Genomic DNA, 13062 nt, shown 5'->3' on the forward strand with positions numbered 1-13062 from the left:
ACGCACTAAATGAAATCTCACATGAACCTCATTTTTTTCCATTTCAACTTCAAATTTGGAACATAACTTATTTAGACATAAGGATTTAATTTTATATCAATTTTAGAGTAAAACCTGTTATGTAAAATATTTATTTTATATCAAATATAAAAAATGTAGTACTGTGTATCTTCTTTACAGTAAATTTAAACTTCTATAATTTTTTTTAACTTTCATATTTTAAAATAATTCCACTTCTGCGGTAATCTGCTGATATTACACTCTAAATGCATTCTGAAGCACAGAATGTAGAATGAGATCAAATTTGAATAAAGAACTCAAAATATCACTTTACACCAAAATACACTAAGAAAGAGTTTTTTTGTTTTAATCCATTTCATTCAGAAAGATAAACACAGTATATAACCAAAGGAAAAAATAATCATTTATTCATTCAAATTAATGTGTTAAAATGAGTAAATAAACAGAATTACCAGGATGCAACAGAGTACTTACAAATAAAGCTTGAAACCTAAAGTCTATTATGGGTTCAATGTTCACACAATTTCTATAAATTATTAAAATAAATAACACTTGTACAAGAACTCAAAGATGAAAGAGCAGCAATGTTACAGGTGATGTTAAATAATCCCAATGAAGTATACATAGTGTCATTAAACCTTTGATGAGTTCTAATTTACTCCGTTTTTGAAAGAAATCTGACCACACGAAAGAGCCATGGGCAACGGCCAATTAGATCTTCAAAACAGAAAAACTGAGAAGAATCTTATGCAAAGTTTGTCTGATGAGTATAGGACTTCCTGGGATTTACAATAATGAAATCATTTCAAAATGCGGTAAATACCAAATTAAGAGTACATCTTGTATACTTAAAAAATACCCTTGATATAAGCATGTCCACTTAACCAACAGAAAAGCTAAAAAAGGTCCTGTAATTTAATTTGGGGAGACCACCGGAATATGCCAAACGCTTACACATATCTTATGGATAAACAGACACACATTGTATCAAAAACAAAACAAAGTAAATAGATACAACAGGCTCAAATAAATCAAAGACAGCTCATTTATAGAACTAAAAGTATTTCATTGTGTTATGGTCTTGTGCTTTGGCCTTAAATGTCTCGTAGCTCTTGTTCTGACTAGAATCGCCTCTAGTAAAGGTTTGAGAATGTGTCTTCCCCTCCATGTTTAAAGATGTTCAGTTATTCTCCAATAAGTCCTTAATACCTTTATTCAAAAAAAGGCATTTGTGCCCGTTTCCCTGTCAGCACAAACAGGTCCTCATCTCAACATTTCACATACAGCGATAGTATGACGACGCAAAATGATCGAGTCTTTTACAAATATAATGCTGATAAAAACCAGTTCTCCTGGTTGTTTTCTTGGAAATGTTTGCTTCAGTTCCACCCAGCTACAGCGCCCTCGCATCGACCAACCAGTGAAGCAACAGTCATTTAGTAGGTTCTGACGACAGATTGGAGTGGACCTTCAAACCAGCTCAAGTACCTTTAGAAACAAGAAAAACATTTGCAGTGCGATTCAATTTAGAGTTTTGAGAAATTAAGTATTCAACAGCTGAGCGAATGCGACTACATGAGGACAGATCCTCCTGCTTTAAGTAATAAAAAACAGCTCTCTGCAATAGATAGAGACATTTGTGTAGCTATTTATTGTTTTGCAGTACAACTCACCTTGATTGTTCCTTGACTGTTGGCTGCAATCAACACATTTGACTCCTGAGAATCAAAACAGAGAAATGAGGGCATTTCAGAGCATTGACAGAATGTCCAAAATAATATTCGGCTGTCTATTTGGCCTAAACTTCCCAGGTCATTCCAGACTCCAAAACTCAGTTTGTGTTTCCTTATTGTTATACGTTCACAAAAAGGCCTTGACATTTTATTTCTGCGTAATTTATGTAAGGATGAGAAAGGCAATTAATTAAGACCAAGACACTAAGCAGAAATTCAGCTTGGTCAGCACATTGTTTTTTCACACAATTATTGTCAATTTTTTTTTTTCTGGGAAAATGTCAAGTCTAAAAGGTACGTAATACACAAGGGATCTGGAAGAAGAGGTAATGTTTAGATTGGGGTTTTAGCTGATAAAGCAGTCAAAACATGAATCCACCCATTTCGTTTTCTCATATTTCTGAGCTGATTAGGCTTGATCACAATTACTTTTATTACATATTAACTCTCTGGGGAACCATGATTTTTGTGCTTTCTGATAGCATACTGCAATTTAAATTATTATTTTGTATTTATTTAGTGAAAATAGAATTAAAATGATAACATGAAAAATGGGTGGGTTCAAACAAAAGGTGATATCTTCTAAGTTGTGTGTCAGATCCAGATTTAAATACCAGGAAATAAAAGCCGGCATGTAAATCTCTTGTCTGATATTCATCTTTTGATGTCAAACCCAAATGTATTCAGTCTACAGCAAAAATAAAGGAATTGGCCTCACTGTCCCAATACTTTTGGAGGGGAGTGTATACGTGTGTGTATTTTTAATATATATAATAAAGCTTAAATAGTAGATTAAATATATAAAAAAGCTTTAATTAGAAACATTGCTTTGGCAACCAACATAAATAATTTGAAGTTGAAGTTCTAAAATTGCTAAAACTAAAAATGAAAAATCTAAATAGAAATATTTTAAAACAAAAACTAATATAAATGACAAAAGTATAAAATGTTAATGAACACTATAATACTTTATAACAGTACTAAAATATCACTGGAACGCTTAGGTTTCAAATATTTTGGGCTGTTACATGCACGTCTTACAAAGTTAAATGACAAAAAAAAAAAACACTATGAAAGATGATGAAAAAATAATATATTTTTTGGGGGGTTACTATTAAATACACACAGAAACTGAAAGATCTTTCATCATGTAAAATGAAGGCTCACAGATTTATTAACACTGCCTTGAAAATACTCAAGTAAGATTTTAGAATAGAAATATAATACTGTTGCATAATAACATCATATTCTATAATAATAATAAATATATATAATTCAGTTTGACTTAAATATCCGATAATAAAGCAAAACAAAAAAGGACCTCACCAAAAACTAAAGAGAAATACTTCAAACATTAGTAAATATTTAAAATGGCATTATTCATATTGGGCTCTGGTTAAAACAAACCCTGTAAAATATGAACATTGTATTGTATGATTGCAATATTTCAAGTTTTGTAAACAATGAACATGAACAAAAAGACAATTAAATTATTAATCAGAAAATGTCAGAATCATAACAGCCTTGTTTGGATCCTCCCTCTAAAGAGAATGGTAAATTAGCCCCAAGCTGAAAGATGACTTTATAGCAATGCCTTTTCCTGCAAACCACACTATTTTAGACGGTGAAGCAGAGGAGTGTGGGTTTAATAAGCATGGATTTCTGAAAGCGGATGTACACCAACCTTCTCCCAACCCACTTTCCTTTGCTACCCTGCCATTACTTGTCCTTAATGTACCAAGGAGTTCAGTTCAACTGTCCCCATGTGCCCCCAAGGCCGTTCTTGTTCTACTGCTGGTTTTAGAAGAGTGATTTATCATGTCAAATGTGAGTGAGATAAGATTGAATCATACCCCATCAGGTAGAGCTCGCCAGCACACCGCACTGACAAACTCATTGGTGTCGTCCTCTTTCTTGTCCTTGTCCAGGACACTCTTCACAGTGTCAAACTTGAAAGTCAGCAGCGTCTTGGAGAGCCCCTTGTAGTACAAGTACAGTGAGTTGTTTTCACTTCCTGTGGGGTATGTGAAGTGAGAGGTTTTTTTTTTTTAACCAGATAAACATTACCTTTCTACTTAATAATAAACCCTTCATTGATTTGAAATGATCAGAGAAGGTTTAATAAAGCAGCATTATCACCTTATAATTCTGATTGTAACCAGACTGAAATACTTTTTGTGCCAAAAAAAAAACATTTTAACCAATTATGGGTAGTGCCACTCACCACATGCTACATAGTCTCCATTAGATGCCAGACCCACAAAGTTCTTCTCGTTTATGTGGCCTTTAAATGAGCGCAAACAATGTGGCTTGTTCACGTTCCAGAGTTTCAGCTGGCTGTCCGTTGATCTGTGAGGATGTTACAACTTAACTCAGATGTTTGGTTTTCAACTCGAGAGTTGTTTGTAAATTGGTGGTGTAATGGATCAGATTTCTAATGGTGCGGTTTGGATCATGGCTCTGGTTTGAATAGCAATGCAAATGTTAGGAAATTCTAGGACGATTTGATAACCAATATTTTTGTAACCCAATAAGCCAATACTCTTCCAATAGCTGATATTTTGATTAGGTTAAATGACACCGCAATACACCACTACAAATTGTACCATACAATGTTTTTTTCCAAGAACCGTTTCACCCCGATTACTACACATTAACTTCTTTCCACTGACTCTTACACAAGATATTTTTCCAATGATACAGGATAAAAACGCAGAGAAAATTTCAATGTATACATACGCAGACACAATCTCTTCTCCGTTGACAAATTTGGCATAGGACACTGCTTTCCTGTGGCCTTTGAAAACCATGATGGGCTGCTTAGTGTTTCTCAGGTCATAGTAGTGCACACAGTGGTCTGGAAAAGATTTAGAGTGAATTGAAAGGTTTTACGATTTTATCGGGAAGTAAAAATTTTCATAGATTGATTCAAATGAATTATGCACCTGCACATCCGAAGGCAAGGTGATATCGAGAGGATGGACTAAACTTGACACAGCATACATTGGCCTTCGCTTCAATGCTGGCTACTGAATTGTCAAGGTTGGTGGACCACAACTTGACTGGGGAAAAAGAGAATTTCATCTTAAGTATTTATAGAAGAATATCTCTATTAGAATCCCAAATCAAATAACTTCATCAAAAATACCTTTTGCGTCATCTGATCCTGATGCCAAGAGCTTGGGATCCATAAGGTTGAAATCGACACTCCAACACCGCTTTTCATGTTCCTGTGGAAATGGAACTTGAAGGTCAGAATCCAACTTAAATTAAGTCTGAAGGTACTGCAAATGTATACACAAACATATATATTAAATTCAAAATGAACCCAACTCGAACATATCCAGTTGATAATAAAAATAGTTTGTTTTTCATATATTTAATTTTCAGTTTAATCTGGTTGTCATATTTAATGTTTTCTCAGTATATACAAAAAGGCTTTTTAATCCCATTTTTGCAGAAATAATCAACAAATGAATCAATCCTCAAATCAAACATCATTGTACATTACAGTTCAAATATTTCGGGTCAGTAAAAAAAAAAAAAATTCTAATAAATTAATAAACAAATAAATATATACTTTTAAGGATGCAATTGATTAAAAGTGGCAGTAAAATACATTTATTATATTACTAAGGATTTCTATTATTTTTGTTCTATTTTATGTACTATAACTAAAGGTGACAAGTGGATCTCTAGTAGTCTGTGAGTTAAGAAGGAAATTAGTAAAAATTGCTCTCCTACAGAAAGAGGTATAAGAGTAATGAATATCATCTAGCGCTGCCTGACACATAAGGGTACCTGGTAGACCTTTGACCTCTGTCCCGTGAACCCATCCCAAAGAATGACAGTGCCCTCATAGTCGCTGCTCGCTAACAGATTTTTGTGGTAGCTACTCCAGCTGATACAGCTGGAAAGAGACAAGACAGAAGAAAATGTGACATCCTGTTGTGCTACTGCATAATCCACCAAGAACATTGAGGCCAACCCCTGATTTCAGACACTCTTTATACCTAATTTTAGAGTTACATGTCATCTCGTTGACAGGATAATGAATGTCCACAGCATCCTGGATCACAGTGCCGTACTCAAACACTTTAATTTTCTTAGTGACACCGGCAATGGCAAAGTAATCACAGTCGCGGTCAAATTCAATGCTGCAAAAGAGAGAAAAGAGAGGAGACAGAACAAGTGTTAGCACAGTGAGTTCTCCTGACTGTGCATGCTCATTATCTGCTCTACTTCCACTCAAACACGAACACTGAAAGAGACAAGAGCTGTAATGCTTCCAAACAGCCTCTCAGGCGCTTAGGTGATCAGATACAAGTATGTCTGAAAAATGTTGGTGTGATGAAATAAGCCCTTTTCATACAAGCAGAGCAAGGTTCTTTGGCTGGTTGAGGATTGGTATAATATACCTGAACAACATTGAAATGATGGTTGATTTGAGCCAATGATTTTATTTGTAAACCCAATACTAAGCTTGGGAACTGAGAACTGAACCAAATTATTTATGACACTTGGATCTGCTAACAAAAAAAAAAAAAAAAATGACTTGGCATGCTGAGATTTTTTTTTATGTTTTTTGAAAGAAGGCTACATTTAAATTTGCTGAAAGTAAAAAAAAAAGTTTGAAATACAAATCTTTTATAACTCTATAAATGTCTTAACTCATTTCTAAATGATGTCAAATATGAATTTAATGCTTAACCCTTAATTAAGTTAATTTTAATTGCTATATAAAGTATTAATTTCTTTCAACAAAAAAAAAATCAATCAATCAGTAAATATATTACAGACCCCAAAACTTTTGAACACTAGTGTAATGAAAAAAGGGCCTAAATAGATAGGACATCTTGTCCTTAAACCTTGCAACAAGCATACAGCAAGACCTGCAGTTCTGTTTTTTTAAATATTACTTTGTTTATGGCTGTTTTAATGAATTCGTGAAAATGATTTACAAGAAAGCCTGACGAAATCAGTAAACTGGCTCACTCACACTCACAATCAGAGCAGTTTAATTAACATCTGCTTTACCATTAAATCACAAGCCATTACTTTCAACTCTAAATAAACCAAGAATGTTAATGTATTATGCTTTACTCAAGATTTATCAGAATGAAATCTGTGTAATTGACTTATTAATGTGAATGCACAGTTAAAGATACACATTTGGGCATATTGTTGTAGATGATGATCATTTATGGTACAGACATGAGAATCATGAGCAATTATATATTTTATGTATAAGCTGGCCACAATTTCAGCTTTTATAAAATAGATTGTTCTCAAACTTCACAATCAATATCTGTGATGTTATTCAGTAATATAATACTACCCTCTGCTGGTTACATCAAGAATGGAACTGAAAAACATGTGGTCTGAACTTCAACTAGGATTTTTGCAACCTTACCTGGACACAATACTGGAACCATTATAGAGGTCACTAGCGTAAGATAGGGTGGCCAGAGGCCTCACAGAGTTGTAACGGGTAAATTTTGATAGACACTCCATGAAATCATCCAGTTGGTTAACAGTCCTGCTGTCATCTATTAATAAGAAAAGCAACTGCGTTGAATATATGAGAATGTTAGTTTTTATGAACAGATACACAGTATGTATTGCTTTGAATCAACCAACCCGTTATTCGAGACATCCTATTGGAGAAATAACACTGCTCCAGATCCTCAAAGTGTGCCGTAAGTCTCTTACGTCGTGACGCCAGAGTGCTGTTGTACCAAGTTTGTCTTTTACCCTAAAAGTAAAACAATTAACAATGAATATCAGCATTACTCAAAGGGATATACACCAGCCATAACAGCAAATGAGAACAATTCATGAAGAAGAAAAATAAAAATGACCTGTGAGCTTCCACCAAAAGGGTGTTGCATGTATTCTGTGGGGTCTATTATGCTACTGCTGGAGACAGAAATAAGAAATTATTTATTAAATAGAAGAACACAGCATAATTGCTAATAATTAGACTGTCATCTTATGAACATGATTTTAGAACTTTTTTATTTTGAAATGCTATTAATGTATTTATTTGAAATATTGCAAACACCTGCATTAGTTGGTCTTACCTGGGTGCAGGAGAGGGAGCTTCAAACTGGGGTACAGTACTGTCTAAATTGGGGTCCATTTCACTCACTGTGTACATACCGCTCATTTCCTAACACAAAATATAATCATATCCGTCAGATGTACACTACTTTACAAAAGTTTGGGGTCAGTAACACTTTTTTTCAACAAGCAATAAATTGATTGAAAGTGACAGTACAGACATTTATAATGTTATAAAAAGCAATGTTTTTTTTAACTTTTTATTAATCTTGAAATAAAAATAATCCATAAATAATAAGCAGCACCGCAACTATTTTCAACATTTATAAATGTTTCTTGAACACAGAATCAGCATATTACAATGATTTGTGAAGGATCATGTGACACTGAAGACTGGAGAAATTATGCTGAAAATTCAGCTTTACATCACAGGAATATTACATTTTAAAATATATTCAAATAGAAAACAGTTATTTAAAATTGTAATCAATCATTTGTAATCCGTAATTTATAATATAATCCTACTTTTATAATATTCCTGTTTTTACGGTATTTTTCAAATAAACAGCCTCAGTGAGCATGAAACATCTTTCATAAACATTTTTAAAATCTTACCGACCCCAAACTTTTTAACAGTAACGATTAACCATATATATATATATATATATATATATTACAAGAACATAATATCTCTATGCTGGACCATAAAAAAAAAATTCTGGTTCACCATATTAAACTGACCTCAACTCGTTTGATATCCTCCTCCAAAAAGTTCAATTCTTTTTGTAACTGCTCCAGTTGCTGTTGAAGTACAGACAGGGAAACTTTGAGTTAAAGACCTCTGCTGTCAACGGTGCATTACTCAACATTTTAAAAATAGATGTGGAGCTCAACCTCTCTTTTATTTCTTCTGGCTTCTTTCAGGAACTCCATTAAGATCTGGCGCTGAGCAGCTTGTGATTCCTGTAGACAGAGATCATTGATGGATCAGCAAAAGAGAGGCAATTGGTCTTTATGAGTCACAGCAGGGGTTTTGTACCCCCTTATAAGAAAAAAAATTATCGTGACATCAACAATAAACCACGCTTCCGGGCTCTTCAACAGAGCTTTGAATCTAATGTTTTAAGCATTATATAATCTGTTATGCTTGTTAATGTTAATGAAAGTTAGAAATTGACACCTATAATTTATAGTGATTATAAAGTTTTTGTTTTGTTTAAGTTTAGTCAATATTTCCTATCAGTCATATTTAATAAAAGTCAGAAAAATTTGGCCTTTAAATGTAAAACTACAAAGCAGACATGCAGTGTCTTTGCTGCTTACATTTCCATTTCACCACATGGTAAATAATATTTGATATTGTAAAAAAAAAATTACCAATTACTGATTGCCATTTAAGACATATTTTATCAGGATTACAAGACTTTTACTTGCATATTCTTTCACAATCCTGTGCCATGAAAATGTGGTAAAAAAAATGGTTATGGTTTATTTGGCCTTATTTTTGGTTAAATTAAATGATTAGTCACAACTTCAGGGTTTTTGTGATCATATCTTGTGAAATTTGGTTTATTTGAATCCATAGAAAATAAAAGAAATCTACAAAATCCAAATCTCTGCCAATCTTGTGAGTTTCAACAGCCTAGGTGCCACAATGTGAATGAAATGCTAATATAAAGCAGCTGTTCTCAGGGTCCCTGAAGAACCCAGAAGTGTTGGGACAGGCAACAGTAATGTTATCTGAGGATGTGTACCAACCGCCTCCAGTTGTTTCTTTTTTTGCAACAGGTACTCTAATATGTAGTTGACATTGGCTAAATCCATATTCTCTTGATCTGCACCAAGGACGTCTTGGAAAACCTGCCATTTGGTTCCATTCTATAAGCAGCATAAGAAGCATCATTTAATAAGACATCATTTAATGTGATTGGTTAAACAGTTTCCACTCGTTATACAAACAAAGAGATGGATGCACTTACAGGGTGATCCCATTTCAGACGCTTCTCTTCAGATCTTTGTTTTTGTTTTAGGATTAATTCATTCACTGTAAAATCATTAGAGAATCATGTCAGCTAAGCAATCCATAAAAATGAATAAGCAACCAAAAAAATGACACAGAAACACACATAGTGGGCGGTAACAATAAAAGCTTGCGTTGTCAAATTTGAAAAGTAATGAACATATTATTAGAATATTATTAGCATGCACGTACCTAAGAAGTTGGGGTAGAGTTGATCCACGTTATCAATGATATAATTACATTTTGGGCATCTGTTGCTGTCCTCCAAACTCTGCCGTATACATTTATAACTAGACAGAAATGAAGACATGACTGTTTGAGTCTGCAAATGGGTTGAAAAATGCAACATGAAAAGGCAAGAATAAACTCTCAGTTTAGAGAACAAGTGCTTCTCACCAGAAACTGTGGCCACACTTTGTCATGTGAGCTTCCTCTATCATCTCAAAACATATAGGGCTGTTAAAGACAAAAAGAAAGAATGATGACACATGCAAAGCTTGCTTCCTTTTTTCCAAAAAAATCAACAAATAGCTGAGACTTGACTGTTGTTTTGAATTAGTACACGGTGGGGTTTAAAAGTCTGAGACCACCACTAAAAAATTTGATTTTTTTTTAATAAAAAATATATTTTATCATAATGGGAGTGAAAATTTAAAATATTAAACATTTATTGAAAATTAACTTTAATGGCAGCATCACTCAAGCGGAATTCACTTCATAAGTTTGTCAGATATACAAGTGTCAGAAATACAATTTCAACTTGTATTATTTTCCTACTTCCGTGGATAAATTGTCAGTCTCTAACATTATGTCCAATATCTCTTCTTATTGTTCACAGAATAAAAGTTCATACAAGTTTGAAAAAACAGAAGTTAAATGATGACAGCGCTTTCCTTTATGGGAAAACTACTCTTTTAACACCTTGTTGACAATAATCAATTAGCTTAATTCTAGGAATTACATGATTAAGTGTGGAGAAAATCACATGATTTGCAAGATAAACCTGCTATTAAGCCCGCATGTGGGAAATTGTTCAAAACAAGCACACTCAAGCTTGACTATCCAGCGGCATTAGCCCTCTGCAGCCTAGTGAGGGAAGGTGAATCTACTTACCATACAAAATCATTACTCTTGTCCTCATACGGATTGATCAGACCGTTGTACAAGGGTCTTTTCCTGCTCGACGAGCCCAGTCGAGCGCTCTGACCCTCAGCTACCGAGCCCAGAGTCCGCGAGGACACCCCGTTAGCCGAGCTGTTCCCGTTCTGAGCGCCGCTGCTCCCGCTGTTCGCCCCACCGGCCCCGCCGCCGCTACTGCTGCTCATACTTCCAGAGCTCGTCCCGGGGACGGACCCCGCTGCACCGCCGGACTGCTGCTGCGGCCGAGTGCTTGACATGATTGAAGCCGTTTGCGCACGTCGGAAGACCAGAGCTGAAGGTAAAACTGCGGGGCTTCACCGCATCCGGGCGGCTGTGGGAGATACGCTAACTAGCTAAAGCGACACCGATGAGAGAAATGAGGCAGAAACTTCCACGAAGCGCACTGCTAGCACTGAAAGGCGCTTATTTGAGCACAGCTGAAGCGGTTCTTCTGCATGCAAGAGGTTCACATTGGGTCTGCTCGATGCTAATGTGGATATGCAGCTCCACAGAGATTTGTTGACAACTCTGAGAGCTTTAGAAATTTCAATCCACTGTCTGCAGGATGTTCACGCGAGAACTTCCCCAAATCAAACGTTCACGTGACTCGGCAACGGCATCTATTGGTTTGGAGGAAAACTGCAGGTGTCAATCAAAATTTTTCCAAACAATTGGTTCTGAAATTCTTCATTCTAACTAAATATTTTTAACCGTTTTTTTTAAATGCCTCAACTTGTAATAATTTGTATATAGGCTATACATTTATATAGCTAAAATAGCAGCATTTTATGTCAAATTTACTTAAGAGAAGATCTACGTTTTTCAGTTTCATTCATGGTGATTAGATGAAAAAATGTGCTTTAGTTTAGTGGAAATTTTCAACAGAAAACGAAAAAAATAAATAAAATGAAATTTCATCTATGACCACATGATGGCTGGATCCAATCACTCAAATGGATAATTTGCTATTTCCACATAGGTTTAGTCTACAAATTTTCTCAAGTTCTATATTTAGATCTATGTTTATAGATTATAAAATCATTATTATAACAATGAAAAATACTCTTTGTTTGGCATTAAGTTAAGCATAAAGTTTGGCATTTTTATGCTGAAATATCTTGTGGTGTGTGTGTGTGTGTGTGTGTGTGTGAGCATGAGCCTTTCACATTGTGGATGTGTTACAAGAAATCTTACCAAAGACACACCACAAACAGTTGCCAAATAAGTTCTTGTTGTCTTGTGTCACAATTTTCTAAACAATGTGTACAATATATACAATATTATATATGTATATATTGTCACTGTACACAATTAGCCTACATATTGTTGCATTTTGTATTGTGATATACTGTGACACAATACATTGTTACACCCCAGGTAGATTAAACAACATGGTAAAGTTATGTTGGTCTAGGCTGTTCAGTAGTCTGTGTGAGCAGTGCAGTGGAGACTTCAGCTGAACAAGTCCTTTTGCATACCTCTTTACTTTGATTTTTCCCCAAAACATGTCCTCATATCCATCCTGAGGAGTGTCGTCAAGATGTTTCTCTACCTTAAGCTGTTGCTTTAGGAAAATAAAAACAGATCCCCCCAACCTGTTCCCCCTTCTCCATATACTTCAAAAACAAAGTGGTCAACATCAGTAGCCCACATTTCTACACAACCCACTCTGATCCAGACTTTTTTTGAGACCATGCCAGAGGAGAAGCTGCACCAGCTTTCTACCACCCACCGTGTGACCACCTGCCCTCACGATCCAAAATATGTTCTCTGATCTTGTACCATACCTTCCCTCTGTCATCGGTACATCGTTGACCAGAGGATGTGTCCCATCAGACTTCATAAATGGATATTTCATTCAAAAATAAAAAAAGATCTGTCATCATTTACTCATGCTCATGTTGTCTGACACTTCAAGCTTCATTAAGCACTATAAAAGTATCATGAAAGTATATCCCATATAAACTGTACACTATTTTCCAAGTCTTCTGAAGGCATACAATAATCTGAAGGCACACCAAAAAAAAAAATAAAAAAAAATAAAGAAGAATGTTAAGACTGAAGAATAAAATGTAGGGGTTTTAT

The 13062-nt window shown here is 34.8% G+C and overlaps 1 protein-coding gene across 1 annotated transcript; it reads right to left on the reverse strand.

Moving 5' to 3' along the window:
- Nucleotides 1-407: 407 nt before the first annotated feature.
- cop1 (COP1 E3 ubiquitin ligase) lies at nt 408-11559 on the reverse strand. The gene is made up of 20 exons (XM_079436304.1): nt 10951-11559; nt 10234-10293; nt 10030-10127; nt 9797-9861; nt 9576-9695; nt 8712-8780; nt 8559-8618; nt 7838-7926; nt 7616-7673; nt 7395-7509; nt 7168-7303; nt 5768-5911; nt 5556-5664; nt 4903-4984; nt 4700-4816; nt 4494-4611; nt 3979-4103; nt 3608-3768; nt 1695-1739; nt 408-1509 (listed from the first exon to the last, which is right to left on the reverse strand). The coding sequence occupies exons 1-20, from the start codon at nt 11232-11234 to the stop codon at nt 1492-1494; spliced, it is 2073 nt and encodes a 690-aa protein (XP_079292430.1). The 5' UTR covers nt 11235-11559; the 3' UTR covers nt 408-1491.
- Nucleotides 11560-13062: the final 1503 nt, after the last annotated feature.

This window comes from Barbus barbus (genome assembly GCF_936440315.1).
Source record: "Barbus barbus genome assembly, chromosome: 15".
In the NCBI taxonomy this organism is placed as follows: Eukaryota; Metazoa; Chordata; class Actinopteri; order Cypriniformes; family Cyprinidae; genus Barbus; species Barbus barbus.

Bases quoted from the DNA above. Each gene is read 5' to 3' on its own strand.
- cop1 (XM_079436304.1), bottom strand. From the start codon at position 11,234: ATGTCAAGCACTCGGCCGCAGCAGCAGTCCGGCGGTGCAGCGGGGTCC. The intron at 9,862-10,029 runs GTACGTGCATGC...ATGATTTTACAG, and splicing joins ACTCTACCCCAACTTCTTAG to TGAATGAATTAATCCTAAAA. The intron at 7,674-7,837 runs GTAAGACCAACT...TTCTGTCTCCAG, and splicing joins GCTCCCTCTCCTGCACCCAG to CAGTAGCATAATAGACCCCA.